Here is a 21,323-nt window from a genome sequence, read left to right as displayed (position 1 = left end):
AGTGGCGCCGATATAGCGGAGCAAAAGGTGGGGAATGGTGCCGGTGTAACTGCGGAAGATGGACTGTTCCACATAACTGACAAACTGACAGGCATAGCTGGGTCCGTGCAGGGGCCCATGGCTATCCCTTTCATCTGAAGGAAGTGAGAAGATTCACAGGAGAAATTATTGAGGGTGAGGACCAGTTCAGTCAAACAAACGAGAGTGTTGGTGGGGACATCGGGAGAGGAGGAAACTGAGGGCTTGAAGGCCCTTGTCATAGCGGATGGAGGTGTGTATGGACTGGATGTCCATGGTAAAGATGAGGTGTTGAGGGCCAGGGAAACTAAAGTCTCGGAGGAGGTGGAGGGCGTGGATGGTGTCACGAAAGTATGTGGGGAGTTCCTGGACTGAGGGGATAGGACAGTATTGATGTATGTGGAGATGCGTTTGGGGCAAGGGCAGATCGAGATGATGGGTCAGCTGGGGTAGTCAGGTTTGTGAAACTTGGGTAGGAGGTAGAACCGGGTGATGCGGAGTTCCCGAACTGTGGAGTTGGAAGCTGTGGGTGGGAGATCTCCTGATGTGATGAGGTTTTGTACAGTCTGGGAGATGATGGTTTGGTGATGGGAGGTGCGGTTGTGGTCGAGGGGGCAGTAAGAGGAGGTGTCTTTGAGTTGGCACCTGGCTTCAGCAATGTAGATGTCAGTGTGCCAAACTACCATTGTGCACCCCCCTTGTCTGCTGGTTTGATGGTGAGGTTGGGTTTGGAATAAAGGGAGTAGAGGGCTGCGAGTTGCAAGGGTGAGAGGTTGGAGTGGGTGGGGGGAGGTGGACAGGTTGAGGCAGTCAGTGTCCGGCGGCAGTTGGAAATAAAGAGATCGAGAGCAGATGACAGATCGGCACGGTGCGTCCAGGTGGATGGGGTGTGTTGGAGGTGGGAGAAGGGGTCCTCGGAAGATGGGCAGAAGTCTTGGTGGAAAAAGTAAGCCTGAAGGCAGCTGAAGTGTTTGATGTCACAATGCGCGTTGAATTTGTTGATCTGGGAGCAGATGGGGATGAAGGTAAGGTCTTTGCTGCAGACTCCTTGTTCGTCTTCAATGAGGGTAGGTCTCAGGGGATGGTGAAGACTTGGAAGGGCTGGGAGCTAGGACTTGATGTTGGGCTGGAGCTGGGAGTGGGGGTGGAGACTAACTGAAGTGGAAGTGGTAGTAGAGGGACCGGGGTGACGTCATTTCCAGAAGTAACGCTCACCCCGGGCATTGGGGGATGAAGGTGGTGACTGTAGGATCCACGGAGGTGTGTCATAGACAATTCTGTCGGCAGTGTTCAGGTGAGTGGCGTCAGTGGGAGCGGAAGTGGGTGCGACGGTGGCAGTTACGGGTGTGGAAGTGACAGAATGCATGGAATAGGTGATGGTGGGGGCAGAAGTGACTGCGGTGGTGGCAATAAAAGGGCGGAAGTGCTGGGACATGTGGCATAGGTGATGTTGATGAGGTGGAAGGGGCTGTGGTGGCGACAACAAAGGAGATGGAACTTTCAAAAGTTGATTGGGGTAAGGCATTCACAGGTAAAGGGTTGGTGGAGAAGTGGGAGGCCTTTAAAAATGAGATACCGAGACTTCAGCGATAGTATGTACCAGTTAGTATGAAGGGCAAAGCTGGTAGTGTAGGGAATGCTGTTTGACTAGAGAAATTGAGGCTCAGGTCGAGGAAAAAAAGAGGCATATGTCAGGTACAAACAGCTGGGGTCAAGTGAATCCCTAGAGGTGCATGAGGGCAGTAGAATTATACTTAAGGGGGGAATCAGGAGGGCAAAAAGGAGACATGAGATAGCTTTGGCAAAAAGTGTTAAAGAGAATCCAGAGAGATGGTATGAGTACTTTAAGGGTGAGAGAATAGGGCCCTTTAAGAAGAATATGGCCATTTATGTGTGGAACCACAGGAGATGGGTGAGACTAGATTAGTTTTTTTTAGTTTACATTACATTACAGTGTGAAAACAGGCCCTTCGGCCCAACAAGTCCAGACCAACCTGCCAAAGCGCAACCCACCCATACCCCTACATTTACCCCTTACCTAACACTACGGGCAATTTAGCATGGCCAATTCACCTGACCTGCACATCTTTGGACTGTGGGAGGAAACCGGTGCACCCGGAGGAAACCCACGCAGACACTGGGAGAACGTGCAAACTCCACACAGTCAGTCGCCTGAGGCAGGAATTGAACCCGGGTCTCTGGCGCTGTGAGACGGCAGTGTTAACCACTGTGCCACCGTGCCGCCCACACTGTGCCACCGTGCCGAGATACTAAATGAATATTTCACATCAGTATTTACTCTGGAGAAGGACATGGAAGCTTGGGAACTTGAGGAAATAAATAGTGATATCTTGAAGAGAGTTCATATTATAGAAGAGGTGATGGAGATCTGAAAATGGATAATGGTAGATAAATCCCTGGAACTGATCAAATGTTTCCCAGAACTTCGTGGCAAGTTAGGGAAGAGATTGCTGGACTCCTTGCTGAGATATTTGTATCATCAACAGTTATAGGCTAAGTGCCAGAAGCCTGGAGGTTGGTTGATGTGGTGCCAATATTTAAGAAAGGCTGTAAGGAAAAGACAACTATAGACTGGTGTGTGTTCTTTCAGTGGTGGGTAAGTTGTTGGAGAGGATTCTGAGGGACTGGATTTACTTGCATTTAGAAAGGAAAGGACTGATCAGGAACATCAACACTGCTTTGTGTGTGGGAAATCATGTCTCAGTGAACAAAAAAAGATTGAAGGCAGAGTGGTAGGTATCTACATGGACTTCAGCAAAGCCTTCGACAAGGTTCCACATAGTAGAATCGTTAGTAATGTTAGATCACATGGGACTGGGATGGAGGGGGAGTTAGCCAATTGGATAAAAAATTGGCTTGAAGATAGGAAACAGAGGGTGATGGTAGAGGATTGCTTTTTGGACTGGACGCCTATAACTAATGGAGTGTCACAGGGGTTACTGCTGGATCCGCTGCTTTTTGTCATTTATGTAAATGATTTGGATGTGAATATAGGAAGCATGTTTAGTAAGTTTGTAGATGACACAAAAATAGGTGGTGCAGTGGTCAGTGATGAAGAATTATCTCAGAATACAACGGTACTTTGATCAGATGAGCCACTGGGCCGCGAAGTGGCAGATGGCATTTAATTTATATAAATGTGAGGTGTTGCATTTTGATAAGGCAACTAGGGGCAGGACTTGTACAGTTAATGGTAGGGTCCTAGGAAATGTTGCCGAACAAAAAGACCTCTGGCTGCAGGTGCACAGTTCCTTGAAAGTGGAGTTGCAGGTAGACAGAGTTGTGAAGAAGGCATTTGGCATGCTTGCCAACATTGGTCAGTACATTGAGTATAGGAGTTGGGATATCATGTTGTGGCTGTGTAGGATATTGGTGAGGCCATTTTCAGAATACTGCATGCAATTCTGCTCATCCTTCTGTAGAAAAGATGTTGTTAAATTTGACAGTGTGCAGAAAAGATTTACAAGAATTATGCCAGGACTGGAGGGTTTAGTTGTAGGGGGAGGTTGAATAACTGAGGCTATTTTCCCTGGAGCATCTGAGACTGAGGGGTGATCTAATACAGGTTTATAAAATCATGAGGGGCATGAATAGGGTGAATAGCCAATGTCTTTTCCCCCTCATGGGGAGTCCAAAACTAGAGGGCTTTTTCCTCGACCACAATGTTTTCACCTTTGACAGCCAGTTCTTCATCCAGACACACTGAACAGCCATGAGGACCAAATTCGCACCCAACATGCGAACATTTTCATGTACAGGTTCGAACAAGACTACTTCTCTACGCAGGACCTCCAACCAACACCAGGTACATTGACGACATTTTCTCCCTCTGGGCTCATGGCAAGGTGTCACTGAAGAAAACTACACCGTGATGTCAATGAGTTTCATCCCACTATCAAACTCAACATGGACTACTCTCTACTATCTGTCTCATTCTTGGACACGTGCATCTTCATCAAGAATGGGCACCTCAGCATTTCACTCTACTGCAACAGATAACCTCACAATGTACACTTCTCCAACTTCCTCCTGAAATATATTAAAACAGCCATCCTCTATGGACAAGCCCTTCACATACACAGGGTCTGTTCAGATGAGAAGGAACGTGACTGGCACCTAGAAGTACTCCAGGAAGCTCTCATAAGAACCGGGGTACGATGCTTAACTCATTGACCGCCAATTCCAACGTGCCACATCGTGAAACCGTAATTACCTCCTCAGGAGACAGACATGAGCTGCAATTGGCAGGGTATCCCTTGTTTTCCAGTACTTCCCACGAACTGAAAAACTACACCATGCTCTTCACAGCCTGCAATGCATTATCAATAAGGATGAGCACCTCACCAAGACCTTCCCCACGCCACCACTTCTCACCTTTTTAAACAACCACCAAACCTCAAACAGATCATTGTTCACCCCAAACTGCTCGGCTTTCAGGACAACAGCATACAACCTTGTCATGGTAGATGCTGCAACACGTGTCAGAGTGTCGACACAGATACCACCATTACGCGTGGGGACATCTGCCACCACCATGTACATGACAGGTACTAATGTGACTCAGCTAACATTGCCTGCAGTGTATGGGATAGACAAGGATGCCCTGAAGCATGGTGCATTGGCAAGACTGAGCAGAGGCAATGGCAACAAATGGATGGACGTCTCTCAATAATCAACAGACAGGAGTGTTCTCTCCCTGTTGGAGAATGCTTAAGGGGTCCGGGACATTCGACCTTGCATCTTCAGGTGATCATCTCCAAGGCGGACTTCGGTTCAGGCAACAACACAAAGTGGCTGAGCAGATGCTGATAGTCAAGTTTGATACCCATCTCTCTCGCGCGCACTCGCTCTCGCATTCGCTCTCTCACACGCTCTCTCACACACTCGCGCTCTCACACTCTCTCCCTCGTGCTCTCGCTCCCTCGCGCGCTCTCTCCCATACACTCACACCCTCTCTCATACACAAACTCTTTCTTGTATGCTAACACATACACTATCACACTCACATAAGCATCCTTTCACAGACATATACCCCTTTACACGCACACACATACGCACACTCTCTCACAGACACTCATGCCCCCCCCCCCCCGCCGTGTGTGCACATGCACATGCACATAAGTTTGTGGGGTGAATTTGTACTTGCAGAATTACATTTCATTTTGCTCAAATCATGAATCCATGTAAGATTCTGTAAATCCCTTTTTTAAATTAGAATCAGTCAGAACATTTGGGGCACCTACAGCCTCACGCAGGGCACCTCACACCCTCAGTGTATTATCTGGGCCAACATGGCACTTATTGTTAAAGTTCACTTGAGCATGTAACTTTAAGAAAGTTCTGGGATTTACATATGTAAGAACTGAAACCAACATGTCCATTTTAAAAGATGAGAGACTTAACAAACAATCCAGGTCTTTTTCAATATATAATTTCTCACACTGTAAACTTTTGCTATAAATTCTGTGTCCTACGATCTTGTACTCCACAACCACTGATGAAGAAGCAGCACTCCGAAAGCTAGTGCTTCCAAATAAACCCAGTGGACCATAACCTGGTGTTGTGTGATTTTTAACTTTCTTATCCATGTAGTTATTCAAATATCCTGTAATTGTACCAATATCCACCATTTCCTCAGGACATTCATTCCACACGCAAACCAATGTATTAAAAATTTGCCTTTTATGTCTTTTTAAGATCTCTCTCCTCTCACCTTAAAAATGTATTTTCCAGTCTTGAAATCCACCCATCCTAGGGAAGAAGCAATTACCATTAACACTATCTATATCCCTATTATTTTATAAACTTCTATAAGGTCACCACTCAACCACCTCCTCTCCAATGAGAGAAGTCCCAGCCTATCCAAACTTCCTTTATAACTCAAATCTTCCATACCTGGCAACATTCTGGTAAATCTCTACTGAACCTCTCCAGTTTAAATATCTTTCCTACAACTGGGCAATCATAACTCGACGCAGTACTACAGAAGAGGCCTCAGCAATGTCATATACAGCGTCAACATGACTTCCCAACTCCTATACTCAAAGGACTGAGCAAAGAAGGCAATGCTAACACCCTGTCTGTATGTGATGCAAACTTTAAAGAATTATGTATTTGCACCTCTAGGTCTGTTCTTGAACACTAGCCATGGCTGTACCATTTATTGTATAAGCCCTAACCACCTCATTGTATTGAAATCCAATACTTCACATTTATCCAGATTAAACTCTATTTGCCATTTTTCAACCCATTGACCCATTTGATCAAGATCCCTTTGTCATCATAGAAAACAATCTTCATGCAAATTTGGATGCCTTTCAAATGTTGTAATTGTACACACTTCCACCACATCCTCTGGCAGCTCATTCCATACAAGCACCACCCTCTGCATGAAAAGTTACCCCTCAGATCTCTTTTAAATCTTTTCCCTCTCACCTTAAAGCGGATGAGTTGCAGGACGGTACTGGGAGATAGGCCATTGTTGGTTTTGAGTACTGAGGCTGTTGCAGCGGTACTGTCATTCGTGTAGAGTGCTGAAACGTTCGTTGTGATGAGGCATGTTCCCAGTTCGACTGGTCTGTGATTGCTGAGTTTCTGTAAGAAATTTGTAGTGTCACAACAGAAACTGTGGGTCCTCTGTACAATGGGTTTCAAGATGCCCTCGAACATAGCCTGAGAGGTTCTCACACAGGGTCTCATTGCCTGACGCCCTAGTATCTTGGCTTTATGTATCTTTTGGAAGGGAGTAGAAGTTGCCTACACGAGAAGTACGTGGTATGAGGACGCGTAGGGAACTCTGAAGGACTGGATCCAAAGTCCTGATCAATGTGTTTAGTTCATGGGTGTGCTTTTTGGTCGGATTGGCTGGGTAGTTACCTGTGGTGTTCCTGATTGTTCAGTTGTCGATACACTTCCTTGCAGTAATCTGTTCTATTCTGAATGATGATGGCTCCTCCTTTATTTGCTGGTTTGATGACAATATTGTCATTGGTTTTAAGAGCATGGATGGCATTGCGTTGTGATCGGGTGCTCTACATTGTGGGTGTAGCTGATGAATATTTCCTGATGGTGTGAGCATACATGTCAAGCCCAGGGCAGCGGCCCTCCAGTGGGGTCCAAGTCGACTCCTTCCTTGGTCACCCCTCTCCAGATCCCTGTGATGACTGTTCTGGTTCCTCGGTGAGCTTCATGATTTGGAGGTGCTTGTGTTGCACCCGAAATGCATTAAAACAACGATCCCCTACGTTCAAGCCCTACGTAAACACAGGATCTGTTCAGATGAGAAGGAATGTGACAGGCACTTGGAAGTACTCAAGGGTGCCCTCATCAGAGCGGGTATGATGTTCAACTCATCAACCGCCAGTTCCGACATGCCACAACGAGAAACTATAATGACCTTGCCAGGGGACCGACACAAGCTGCAACTGACAGGGTATCCTTTTGAAGCGTATTGGTAGTTCAAAAATATCATGTGGAAAACCTATACCAAATTGGTATTTGGTACCAAATCAGGCAGATGCATTACAAATACAACTGACCTGCAGTTGAAAATGTTTGCTAGAGTAGGGGAGCTGACTGGGGTATGAGGTTTGGGTATGGCAGTGGTGGATGTAGGGAAGTGTATTCATCTGCAGCTGTGGGTCCTTGTTAGATTTTGGTGATTGTGATCATAGTTACCCAACATAGGTAAGTCAACCAATTGTGAACAATTTTTAGAGATTTTGTTAAGTAGCAGCAGCTTAGGTATGATGCATGGGTTAATTAGGCAAACAAAGGAAATATATGATCCATGACAGATAAAAATGTGACACAGATTTCAAATCCATTCTGTAGAATGGAGCAAAACATAATTGACCCCTACAGTTGGAATGGTGGAATGTTCATCGCTGATGTTTTGCAGTCTTGGTAGTAACAATCTTTTGTTCTTCCCTCAAATCCTTGATCATTCCCCAAGAAGGTGATGGCTAATTCCCCTGGTCCCCCCTCTCTTTCTGCCACCACCTGTTGATGGACCACATTTTGGATGTTGGCAATCTATTCTGTGTCTCACCTGTCTGAACCCTTTTCATCCAGTTAGCAGGGTATGTTACTTATGTCCCTTACTTATCTCCATTTGAAGGTGTTATTCCTTCAAAGACCAAAACATACTATTCCTGAAAGGCTGCATTAATATTCAAATATTCTAGGAGCAGTAACCCTTTGACATCAGCTCAATGGAGCATCATGACATCAATAAATCTTGTGACCTATCCTTTGTTTTCGCATGTCAGAGTTTGTTTTATGTTTATAGAAGGCAGGCTACAATTGTAACGGTTAAGTGAGGTCTCATGCTACCCAGGAAATACTTAATATGGAATACTAAAATAATTTAAGTTTTAGAGGGGACCCCAATTTCCAACTGTCCTGCTGAAACTTGGATGTGAATGAATGGAATAAGTTCTGAATAGAAATATATGCTGAATGAAATACATATAGCAACATAGTGAAGAGCGAGCTGTGCTACAGAATATTGTTACTAACCTGGAGCTTTTCACTTTCTTAATCTGATTAGGTGATCCCTTAATCAGTTCTAGCAATACATAGGTTTTGATAAGTGTGTTTTTCCTCCCTATTGCTAAGGGAGAGCAGCAGCTTCTATTCACTGACTGCATTCAGTGCTACATTCAGTATACCTCATCAAATCTAAAAAGTCTTTTCTGTTTCGCTCAATTCCCACCATTGCATCTGTGAAGTAGGCCTTTAAAATTATTGAGGTAAGATCATAAGCCCACATCACAATGTGGTTGTGTGGTGGAGAACTAAATCAAAAGAATAAATGACAATAAGGCATGCCTGTGTAAATCTGATCCATCAGCCCAATTTTTCCCATGATGCTGTGCATTCATCAAGCTATCAAAATCCTCTTGCCTTACTATTGCTATTGAGACCAGTGATTGAGGTAGATATTATTCTTTTGGATGTTTGCAATAATAGGCCAAATGGCCTCTTGCTGTTTCTAATTCATCTGTTTAGATGTATGTAATACTGTGAATTTTCTGCAGGGGCAGAGTAGCAACACATTGACCAGTAATATCCAGATGATCATCGAGAATGAATAGTTTCTGTGTGCTTTTACCATTATTTTCCCTTAACCCATTCCAGTATGCACATATGTTTTGCAGGGAGAATGAATTTGGCAATAGTGAAGTGGGTACTTTAACTTGTAGGGAAGAATATCACAGACCCTGAGAGCCAGGGTTGACATGTGGGCAGGGGGCATTATATTGGCCAGTTTTCTGACCTGGCCTCATCAAAAGCTGTCGCCCAGTGTACTTCTCAGCTGGTCTAAGTGAAAATGTCTGCTGAGGACTGGATGAGCAGTGACCAGTACTCATGATGATGCTGATACGACTGAGCTGCAGCTCTCAAAGGTGGTATTCCTTCCTGAGATGGGAACTGACACTCGCCCTGAGTTAATTAATGCCTGTCCAAATATTAAATGGTTGCAGGGCATATTGAGAGTGTGGAGGCAGGTTTGACACTAAAATATTTGTCAGAGGCTGATCCCCAGTTCAACTTGCTTGTTGAGTTGTCAATGGGTGACCTAGCTCTTTAGATTTCCCTGCCCAGAAAAGTAGAACTTTCTGAAGTCTTTGTGCCATGAAAACCCTCAACACGATGCTTGAGAGCACAAGCTTTCCTCATTTGTTTAACTTTCAAACTCCAGAATATACTAAAGTACTGCAAAAATTGCTGATGGATCTCCAAGGCCTTCAGATTTTGTTTTGGAGCACAGTGTTGCAATGTGCTTAATGTATCACTATATGAAGACAATTCAATAACGTTTGGTCAAGACATGCAAGTTAGAAACTCTAAGACCTTTCACTAGTTTTGGCTCAAGAAGAGGCACCTACATAACTAAAATGGTCTGTTTTTTTGATAAATTATGCTCCAATATAGCATTAGGCACTTAGATGTTTGCAAATTTCGTGGTACTGTTTCCAAAGTTGTGTTCAGCTGTCTTTTTAGTATTAATTGTTTCTTTACATAAAGAGAAAATGATCCATAATAAAGGTTAATCAACACTTTTGCCTATTTATTATCAACAAACTGGAATTTAGCATTCGAATATTTGAAAGACAAAATTGCAGTGATGCCTCACCATCAGAACACAGTAATATTTTCTTGAAACTAAAAAGCTAAAAGTTGATTAGAAGTGTTTTTTATTTGCTGGTCATTATGATAGATGTATATTACTATAAAGGGTGTATTAGCAACATTGTTGAAGTATTAAATGCCTTGGTATGTGGGCTATGTCAGCCTTTGATAACTAAATTCTCAAAGGACGTGTGCAGTAGATAGAATATCGTCCTCAGAAAGCAATCTGAAGATTAATTTTCTGCCTAATTAAAATCTGATATCACTACAGCGCATATAGCAGGCTGAGTTACCTTTGACATATTCAATTTGCCATAAGAAATCAGCAAGAAAATAAGGAATTTTGATTGCAAGCTTGGGAGCAAAGCTTTACTATTCCACAGAGCAGAATTATTGATAAATACTGATTTTTTTTTTTAAATTACAGTTTTAATGTTCCAAGTTGACTATATAAAATATTACTTTATATCTATAAAAACAATAGCATATTTATTAACTGTGATTACAGGTGAAGAAAAACTATGATGCTCTCAAGCAGAGACAAGAAGAGGAAAAAAATGTGCAGGGTTTGCAAGGTAGACCTGGTGAAGAAAACCAGACTACAAGAAAATGGGAGCGAGAGAACCAAGAAGTAACTCGTGAACTATTGAAGGTTAAAGATAGACTTATTGAGGTTGAAAGGAATGTGAGTTTTGTTGGATTTCTTCTACAAGTAGCTGAAATCTGTGGTGCTTGAAAAGTTAAATAAAACTATTTGAGTTGTGCACTGAACAGTGGTTAAATGGTACTAATGTAAATATGTTTTCTTTCAACTGAAATCACACTTCCATTTATTCTCTATAGAAAGTTACCATCCAATCTGTGGCCCCGCTAAAGTACAATTTCACCTTCAAAATATTTATTTGGAATAGATTTCTGTAGCAAAATATTTTAGTATAAAGATACTGTTGATATTAAGCATAATTTGTATTTATATAGCACCTTTAGCTTGATGATGTGCAGAAGGAGGAGGTGAATAGCCAAGGTATTTTTCCTTGGATATGGAAATCCAAAGCTAGATGGCACAGTTTCAAGGTCAGAGGTGAAAAATTTAAGGAGGACCTGAGGGGTAACATCTTGACGCAGAGGGTGGTGTTTGTATGGATTGAGCTGCCAAAGGAAATGCTGGAGGCGCGTACAATTGCACCATTTAAAAGGCATATGAATAGGAAGGGTTTGGAGGGATATGGGACAAATGGGACTAAGTCAGATTGGGATGTCTGGTCAGATATCTAGGTTGGACTGAAGGGTATGTTTCTGTGCTGTTTAACTCTGAGGAAGGTGATATGAGAAAGAAGTTTTTCATATTAATGAGTAATTACAATAAGGAATACACTGCCTGGAAATGAGATATAGGCAGGCAGGTTCAGTTGAGGCACTCTCGGGCATTGGTGATTATTTGGATAGCAATAGTTTGAAAGAGTATAGGGAAATAGGAGATTGGCACAGGTAATGATGCTCATTTGAAAAGCTGGTGTGGGCTTGTTGGGCAGAATAATGCCTGCACCACAACGATTCTATAAAACCTTCTGTGATGCTGCACAGAATTAGATATAGACAAGATAAGATGGAAACTATTCAAAGAAAAGAAAATCAAATGACCAGAAAGTTTGTCAAAGACAGAAGTTTAAAAGTGTTACTGACAGGAAGAAAAAGGGAAGGAGGATTAGGGTGGGACTGACAATTTTGGGAATCTAGATAAGTAAAGCCGTGACATTGATAATGAGGCAAAGGATGTCTAGAAGCAGAATACACAGAATTGGAAGAAAACCAGAGGGGTTTGTAGAAATAGAAACATACAAGTTGGAGTTATGTGGAGTTTTACCAGCTGAACTTGGACAAATGTAAGTAGTTGTCAATAATTCACAGGATGTGATCAAACACTAGGTTCAGTGTTTCTAAAGTTGAAAAATGTGGTGCTGGAAAAACACAGCAGGCCAGGCAGCATCCGAGGAGCAGGAGAATCGACGTTTCTGGCATAAGCCCTTCTTCAGGAAAAAGGGCTTATGCCCGAAACGTCAATTCTCCTGCTCCTCTGATGCTGCCTGGCCTGCTGTGTTTTTCCAGCACCACGTTTTTCAACTCTTGTCTCCAGCATCTGCAGTCCTCACTTTCTCTCAGTGTTACATAAATCACAGGTTGCAAGTAAGCTGGCTATGAGCAGTCTTCACATAAGTGTCCAGCAAGAGGAATGGAATGAGTGGTTAAGGAACAGATGATTATGACAGGAGTAGAAATAGTGTCTTGCAAATATTGAATTAGAAAACAATTTCTTTCCATCCAGCACTGGATGTCAGACAAAAAGCCAGACATTGGACAAAGTAGATGAGTCAAGAGTTGATGATGAAGTGATATACATGTGTAACCTTGCATCATGTTTCAGATGATGTTGCTGTGGAGCAGCATTCAAATGACCATCATAAGAGGGCTGATGTAGATCGTTGTGGTATTCAGGATTTAACACTGTTGGCATGAGATCAATATTACAGGAAAATTTCTGGTTGTGACTGGACAATAAAAGTAGACCAAGGCAATACCAGTCCAGATTGACTGGATAGCATGAAAAGCATTGGAGGCGGATTGTTTCACCAACTAAATCAAAGGCTGCAATCAATTTCTTAAAATAGATGTAATCTGTGATTTTTTTATAAGGGCATTTGTAGTGGTGTGCCAGAGATAAGAAACTATTTGGAGAGTTTAATTATCAGAGCAACATTAGGAGTTAACTTGCCCCATAAACCTCCATGAGCTGAAAATCTCTATTTTAAAAAAAAATCTCTCTGTTCCTGATAACATTTCAACCTTTCACCAAAGGAATGACGGCACAAATTTTATTCCTTTTCGAAAAATTATTTTAGAATTTAAAGATAACTTGGAGTAAAAAATGGAAAACTGAATTGAGTGCGGTGTTGAAATATAAATACATAATATCGTGCAATAGCGAGAAAAACCTTCGGTTGTTTACATTACTAAAGGAGAGCAGTAGTTGATGGCCATGTGCTCCCTATAATGGATAAGCAACATATGTGTGGTATGTTGCTTGACAACTGGCCTAGAACTGCATTCACTATAGCTTCTTTGAATTCATGGGTTCCTACCTCTAAGGCTTGGATTCAAGTTCCAACTGCTCCAGAGTCATGTAAAATCATCTATGAACAGGTTGATTAGAAAACATCTATTTGGATTCTACAATTATTGTCCAACCACAAACAGAAATCTTGGATTCACTGAAGGAAATAGTATAAGATATCAGCAAGAAGGGTAAATCACGGAAAGTATCTTGTGAGGGTAACATTCCCTTAATTATATAAGACCATATAACCTTGTCATTCAGCAACTCCTGGTAGCTTCTGTCAAAACAAGCTCTGCCTGACTGACAGATACCATCTCAGAGCTTCCCTGTTCCATTTGACATTGCGCTACCCTGATAGATTATTCCCATGTGGAGACTCACTGTATCAAATTTTGCCTCCAACTTTCCTCCTTGCTCCCAGCGCCCTGACAATATGCCTTACTGATGATCTGTGTGGTCTTCTAACGGTCCGCTTGTGGAGGAACCAATGGTAGGAACTGCAAACAAAACCCGGACCTATAGCTGATCATGCCCTCTCATACTATTCTGTCTGCCTCCTTTACATCTTGACAAACTGCTCCCTACTATCATGGTCACATTTGGAAAATTATAATCTAATCAAGCAGAGTCAGCATAGCTTCTTGAAAGGGAAAAAGTGTCTGACTAATTTATTAGAGGTTTTTGAAGAAGACTGATCCAGAGTGGATACTGAGGAACCAATAAATGTGTTGTATTTGAACTTCAATAATGCATGCAACAAGTTACCTCACAAAAGGTTAAGTCATAAGATAAGAGCTGTAAGTCATAAGGTAATGGATGGTATATCGGCATGGATAGGTTGGCAATCTCTAACCAGTGGGGTTGCAAAGCAATCCATACTGGGATTGCAACTATTTACAATATATTATTGACTTGGAGGAAGGAAGCGAATGTACTGCAGCCAAATTTGCAGAAAACACTTAAATAGGTGGAAAGGCAAGATGCAAGAGGGATACAAACAGTTTAGAGATATATTGATAGATTAAGTAGCTTGGCAGAATGTTAGCAAATGGAGTATAATGTGGCAAAATGTGTAATTATTCATCTTGGAAGAGTGAACAAAAGAGTATTATTTAAATGGAGAAAAACTGCAGAAAGCTACAACACAAAGGGTCTTGGAGATGAAAACGCAGGAAGTTAGCACACAGATGCAGTAGGAAATCGGGGAATGCTAATCACTGGAATTGAGAAGTATGAAGGGGATCTCACTGAAACTTAGAGAATACTGAGAGACCTGGATAGAGTGGATGTGGAGAAGATATTTCCACTAGTAAAAGAAACTAGGACCCAAGGGCACAGCCTCAGTGAAGGAATGGCACTTTCGAAGTGAGATGTGGAGGAATTCTTTCAGCGAGCAGGTGAATTTGTGGAACTCATAGCTTCCACAGCCTTCTGTGGCAAAGTTGTTGGTGTCTTTAAGATGAAGATAGATAATTTCTTAATTGGTAAGGGGATCAGGGGTTTCAGGAGAAGGCTGGAGAACAGTGTTGAGAAACTGATTAGCCATGCTCAGTTGGCCAAAAGGCCTAATTCTGTTCAGACATCTTGTGGTCTATAGTCTTATGGAATGTTGGCCTTTATTTCAAGGAGGTTGGAGTATCAGAATGGGGAAGTCTCAGTGCATCTGGTCAAAGTACTGCTGAAACTACATCTTGAGTAGTATGGTTAGAACCCTTACTAAAGGAAAGATAGCATTTCATGAGTGGGACTTCAGAGAATGTTCACTAGGACAATCCTGGATATGGAGGGATTGTCTTATGATGAAAAGGTTGATAAGTTGGGATTCAACTGACTGGAGTTTAAAAGAATGAGAGATCATCTCATTGAAACATATAGAATTCTTAATGGGCTTGATAGAGTAAATGCTGACTGGAGGTTTCCCCTCATGGGAGAGTCTAGTCTCAGAATTTCAGACTAAGATGAAGAAGAATTTCTTTTCATAGAGGGTTAAGAGTCTTTGGAACTCTTTGTTCCAAAGAGGTGGGGGAGCAGCACCCTTTTGTGTATAATTAAGTTTGAGATAGATAGATCCATAATAATAGTTTGCAGGGAGAGGGCAGGAGAGTCAAGAAAATCAGATGTCAGATTAGCCATAATTCTGTTGAATGGCGGAGTAGACGTGAAGGACCAAACTACCTACTCCTGTTCCTATTTCATGTGGTCTTATGGTCCATGTCCCTACTTCTACTTGTCCCTCACCCAGCCAAGCCTGCTCTAACCTCACCCCACATGCACCCATGTCACCAATTAACGCATGGACTCATTAGTTAAAGGCAGTCTCAAAAAGGGAAGTTGAGTAAATCCAGCTGAGTATCGGCTCTGCTCAAGCTCTTAATTCAATTGAGTTGACTAAAGAAACCCTGCTGATACCACTGCTGCAACTTCCATCTGCATTTCATCCAGACCTCTGACCGATTTTGATGAACAGCCCCTAGACATGAATGATAAGACCTCTGACCACTGTCTTTGCATCATCCTGATTGGCGATATGTGATTCTCCTGACTGCCTACGATGCCCCTATAGGACTGACCATTGCCCATCCTTGGAGATATCCCTCTGACAGAGACTGGCCATTGGGGATAACAGATGTGGCCACGCCTGTAACCTGTGACTGACAGTACAGGATTCCCTGAACAACAATGTTCCCCCATTTAACTGGACTGAGGACTAGCCCCCTTGTACATCTGACATGACTGTTTGGTTGTACAGGCCACTGCCACGTTGCTGCAGATGTGATGTTAGATTGGTGTTTGTGTGCCATATAGGAAGACAGATTTCTACTGAACAACAGTCTGTTTGCCTGCACAAAGATCACATCATTATGTCAGTTCTAATAACTTATAAGCACTGGCTAAAGTACCAATGCACAAACAAACATAGTACAACTCAGCATGGTAAGGAAAGACGTTGATCGTGCAAGAAGCCATGTAGATTCTAGCGAATGTAAGGAAATCATGCAAGCAGCCTCGAGATGTTGAATGATGCACTCTGTTTCCTTGATCCTTCTACGTGTAAAGTGTCCTTGCAGCAGCTAGTTGCCACTATGCCCTGAAATGCAGGATTCAATTTCCTAAACATCCTGTACATAGAATGAAGAGGTGCCATGAGGATTCTGAGCATTATTAGATGCCAGTGTGCATGGACAAGTGTCAAACGGCTGGTCCCCATGAGATAATGGTGATAAACATGCAGGCTGATCGAAACCAGCGTTGACCTGAAATCATCAGGTACCCATTCTGACTGCCAAGTTGAAAATTCACAGCAAATAGTTTGCTTGTAGCAGATGATAGACTAAGAATTGTATATTAATGAGGCAAGATGTGCAGTTAAAAATGTTGAGAGCAATGAGTAATCTCCTTTAATTTACAGCTCACCTTAGCTTTGAGAGAATCTTGTCTCAATGCCCATATTTTAATTAAAAGGTGCAAACAGTTGTTTCTGATATCAAGATAGCCCTGTTGCATTTGTGTGATTCTGCCACATTTCTCACCATAGCCAAGCCCCTGTAAGATCTCAGCCATACCCACACCTTATTTCCTATTTGTGTTGTGACATTAGTACCCCAGACAGCAACAACTATTTGATTGATATAACATCTTTAATATCATTTTGTAAAAGTTATATTGACATTTGTTGCCAATTCCCTAATTGCCCTTGTGATTCACCACCACCTTAACTCTCATTGTAGTCCTTTCAAATAAGAACATCCACAGTGCTGTTAGGAAGGAAGGATGTTCCAAGGTTTTGATTCAGTAATATTGATATACTTCCAGGTCAGGATGGAGAGAGGCTTGAAGGAGATCTTACAGATGATTGAGTTCTTATGCATCTGCTGCCCTTATTCTTCCAGGTATTAGAGGATGTAGATTTAGTGTTGAAAAAGCATTTGTGAATTATTGTATTGCATCTTATATGCTGTACACAGTGCTGTCATGTGCTTTAATGGTCAAAGGGTTGAATGTTGGTTGATGGGATTCTGATCAAGTGGTCTGCTTTGTCTTTGTGGGGCTTTTTTTCTATTTTTGGAGCTTTACTCCTTCAGGGAAGTGAAGAGTATTCCATCACATTTTGACTTGTGTTGTGTGATGACCCATGAGATTTTCATAAGTGGTAATGACATTGAATATCAAGGGAGATGGTTAGATTCTATCTTGTTCAGATGGTCAAACCCTGGTGTGAATGTTGATTGCCACTAACCAACCCAAACCTGAATGTTCAGGTGGGGGTTAACTATATACTACTGTATTGGTAATGTTAGGAAAGGCATTAAACAGGAAATTAGAAACACAAGCAAGAAAGGTACCACAATAAATATGGGTGACTTTAATCTGCATGTGGTTTAGACAAATCAAATCAATAACAATACCAGAGCGGAGGAATTCCTGGAGCATGAATGGGATGGTTGTCTTGATCAATACTTTGAGGAATTAACTAGAGAACAGCCATCCTTGACAGGGTGTTGTGTAATGAGAAAGGAATAATTGATATTCTAGCTGCGCTTTGGGGAAAGACCATAATGTGATAGAATTCTTCATTAAGATGAGAGTAACATAATTGAGACTAGGGTCTTGAATATAAGTGAAGGGAAATTATGAAAATATGAGGCACAAGCTGGTTTTGATAAATTGGGGAACATTACATTGCAGGAAGGTAATGGCAAACATTTAAAGAGTGCTTGGAGGAACTGCAGTAATTGTTCATTCTGGTTTGACACAGAAACAAATCAGGAAAAGTGGCCTGACCAAGGGTAGTTAGGGATAGTATTTCATTCAAGGAAGGAGCACACAGATTGATCCCAAAAAAGCAGTAGCCCCGAAGATTGGGAGCAATTTAAATTTCAACAAAGGAGGATAAAGGGATTGATTAGGAGGGGGGAAATAGACTACGTGAGTAAACTTGTAGGAGACATACAAACTATCTGCAAAATCTAATGTAATGATCTGATGCGAAAAAGATTAGTGGAGACAAACATAGGTCCGTTACAGTGAGAAACAGGGCAAGTTATAATGGGGACCAAAGAGATGGCAGACCAATTAAATGCATAATTTTGTTATGCCTTCACGAAGGAGGACACAAATAATATCAATAAAATGTTGGGGAGCACTGGATCTAGTGAGACGGAAGAAACAAAGGAAATGTGTCAGAGTCATAGAGATGTAACAGACCCTCTGTCCAAATTGTCCATGCCGACCAGATATTCCAACTCAATCTTGTCCCACCAGCCAGCACCCGGCCCATATCCCTCCAAACCCTTCCTATTCGTATACCCATCCAGATGCCTTTTAAATGGTGCAATTGTACTAGCCTCCACCACTTCCTCTGGCAGCCCATTCCACACTCTCACCACCCTCTGCATGAAAAAGTTGCCCCTTAGGTCTCTTTATACCTTTCCCCCCCTCACCCTAAACCTATGCCTTTTAGTTCTGGTCGCCCCCACCCCAGGGAAACAAACCTTGTCTAGTTGCCTTATCCATGCTCTCATGATTTTCTAAACTACTATAAGGTCACCTCTCGGCCTCCGACGATCCAGGGGAAAATAAACAGCCCTAGCCACTCAATCTCTACCTCTAGCTCAACCCTCCAACCCTGGCAACATCCTTATAAATCTTTTCTGAACCCTTTCAAGTTTCACAACATTCTTCCAATTGGAAGGAGACCAGAATTGCACACAATATTCCAGAAGTTGCCTAACCAATGTCACGTACAGCCACAGCATAACCTCCCAGTCCCTGTACTCAATACACTGACCATTAAAGGAAAGTATACCAAAAGCCACCTTCACTATCCTATCGACCTGCGACTCTACTTTCAAGGAGCTATGAACCTGGACTCCAAGGTCTCTTTGTTCACCAACACTCCCTAGCACCTTACCATTAAGCGTATAAGATCTGCTAAGATTTACTTTCCCAAAATGCAGCACCACACATCTAAATTAAACTCCATCTGCCACTCCTCAGCCCATTGGCCCATTGGTCCATCTGGTCAAGATCCTGTTGTATCCGAGGTAACCTTCTTCACTGTCCACTACACCTGCAAACTTATTAACTTTACCTCTTATGCTCACATCCAAATCGTTTATATAAATGATGAAAAGTAATGGAACCAGCACCGATCCTTGTGACACTCCACTGGCCACAGGCCTTCAGTCTGGAAAAACAACCCTCTACCACCCTCTGTCTTCTTCCTTTGAGCCAGTTCTGTATCCAAATGGCTAGTTCTCCCCATATTCCTTGAGATGTAACCTTGCTAACCAGTCTCCCATGAGGAACGCCTTACTGAAATCACGTATAAATCACGTCTGCCGCTCTGCCCTCATCAATCCTCTTTGTTACTACTTCAAAAAATTCAATCAAGTTTGTGAGACATTATTTCCCACGCACAAAGCCATGTTGACTATCCCTAATCAGTCTTTGCCTTTCCAAATACACGTACATCCTGTCCCTCCGGATTCCCTCCAACAACTTGCCCACCACCGACATCAGGCTCACTGGTCAATAGTTCCCTGGCTTGTCCTTACCACCTTTCTTAAACAGTGGCATCACGTTAGCCAACTTCCAGTCTTCCAGCACCTCAACTGTGACTCTCAATGATACAAATATCTCAGCAAGATGCCCAACAATAGGGTGCACCTGATCAGGTGCTGTGGATTTCTCCACTTTTGTGCATTTCAAGACATTCAGCACTTCCTCCTCTGAAATATGGACATTTTTCAAGATGTCACCATGTATTTTTCTACTCTCTCTTTCTTCCATGACCTTTTCCACAATAAACACTGAGGAAAATATTTGTTTAGTATCTCCCCCATCTCCTGTGGCTCCACACAAAGGCTGCCTTGCTGATCTTTGAGGGGACCTATTCTCTCCCTAGTTACTCTTTTGTCTTCAATGTATTTGTAAAGACCCTTTGGATTCTCCTTAACTCTGTTTGCCAAAGCTATCTCATGTCCCTATTTGGCCCTCCTGATTTTCCTTTTAAGTATACTCCTACTGCCTTTCTACTCTTCTAAAAATTCACTCGATCTAACCTGTCTATACCTGACATATGCTTCCTTCTTTTTCTTAACCAAACCCTCAATTTACTTAGTCATTCAGCATTCCCTTTATCTACCAGCTTTTCCTATTTTTAAAGTAATATACTGTCTCTGGACTCTCATTATCTCATTTCTGAAGGCTTCCCATTTTTCAGCCATCCCTTTACCTGCGAACATCTGCCTCGAATCAGCTTTTGAAAGTTCTTGCCTAATACTGTCAAAATTGGCCTTACTTCAATTTAGAACTTCAACGTTTAGATCTGGTCTATCCTTTTCCATCACTATTTTAAAACTAATAGAAATGGTCACTGACCCCAAAGTGCTCCCCCACTAGAGGTTAGGAATATAGCAGAAAGTCCCCAAATCCTATCTACCATCCATAATGCGCAAGTCATGAGTGTGAAGGAAAAATCCCCACTTACTTGAATGAATACAGCTCAAACAATGTTCAAGAAGCTTCACACCATCCAGAACACAGCAGCCTGCTTGATTGCCACCACATCCCTAAACATGCACTCCCTCCACCACCAAGACTCTGAACCAGCAGCGTGTTCTACTACAAGAAATTTGCTGAAGGTCCTTTGACAGTAACTTCCAAACTCACAGCCACTTCCATCTAGAAGAATAAGTACAGCAGATACAAGTGGACACCACCACCTGCAAGTTACCCTCCAAACCACTCACCATCCTGACTTGGTAATAAATTGCCAGTCCTTCGATGTTGCTAGGTCAAACTCCTGGAATTCCCTCCATAACAGCGTTGGGGGCCTTCTATAGCACATGAATTGCAGCAGTCAAAAAAGACAGTTCACTACCACATTCTCGAGGACAACTAGGAATGCAAAATAAATGTTGGCCTAGCCAGTGTCGCCTATGTCCCATGAGTGAATTTAAGAAAGCAGAGCACCTGTAAGATAGAATCATCATGGATTTATAAAAGGGATATGCTTGACAAACATATTGGA

At 42.4% G+C, this 21,323-nt stretch overlaps 1 protein-coding gene across 9 annotated transcripts in view; it reads left to right on the top strand.

Annotated features, from left to right (window-relative positions):
- The window catches only part of LOC140483049 (girdin-like), a 376,157-nt gene that overhangs the window by 224,953 nt on the left and 129,881 nt on the right, over positions 1-21,323 (top strand). For 8 of the 9 annotated variants that reach the window (XM_072580957.1, XM_072580958.1, XM_072580956.1 and 5 more), the window contains exon 18: positions 10,685-10,861. The exons of the other annotated variant lie outside the window; for it this stretch is intronic. In XM_072580957.1, coding sequence (XP_072437058.1) covers positions 10,685-10,861 — 177 coding nt within the window. The remainder of the gene's footprint in view (positions 1-10,684; positions 10,862-21,323) is intronic. 9 annotated transcript variants of the gene reach the window in all.

Source organism: Chiloscyllium punctatum, chromosome 11 (assembly GCF_047496795.1).
Source record: "Chiloscyllium punctatum isolate Juve2018m chromosome 11, sChiPun1.3, whole genome shotgun sequence".
Taxonomy (NCBI): domain Eukaryota; kingdom Metazoa; phylum Chordata; class Chondrichthyes; order Orectolobiformes; family Hemiscylliidae; genus Chiloscyllium; species Chiloscyllium punctatum.
Note: the sequence above shows the minus strand (reverse complement) of the source record. Positions and strands in the feature narration are given on the sequence as shown.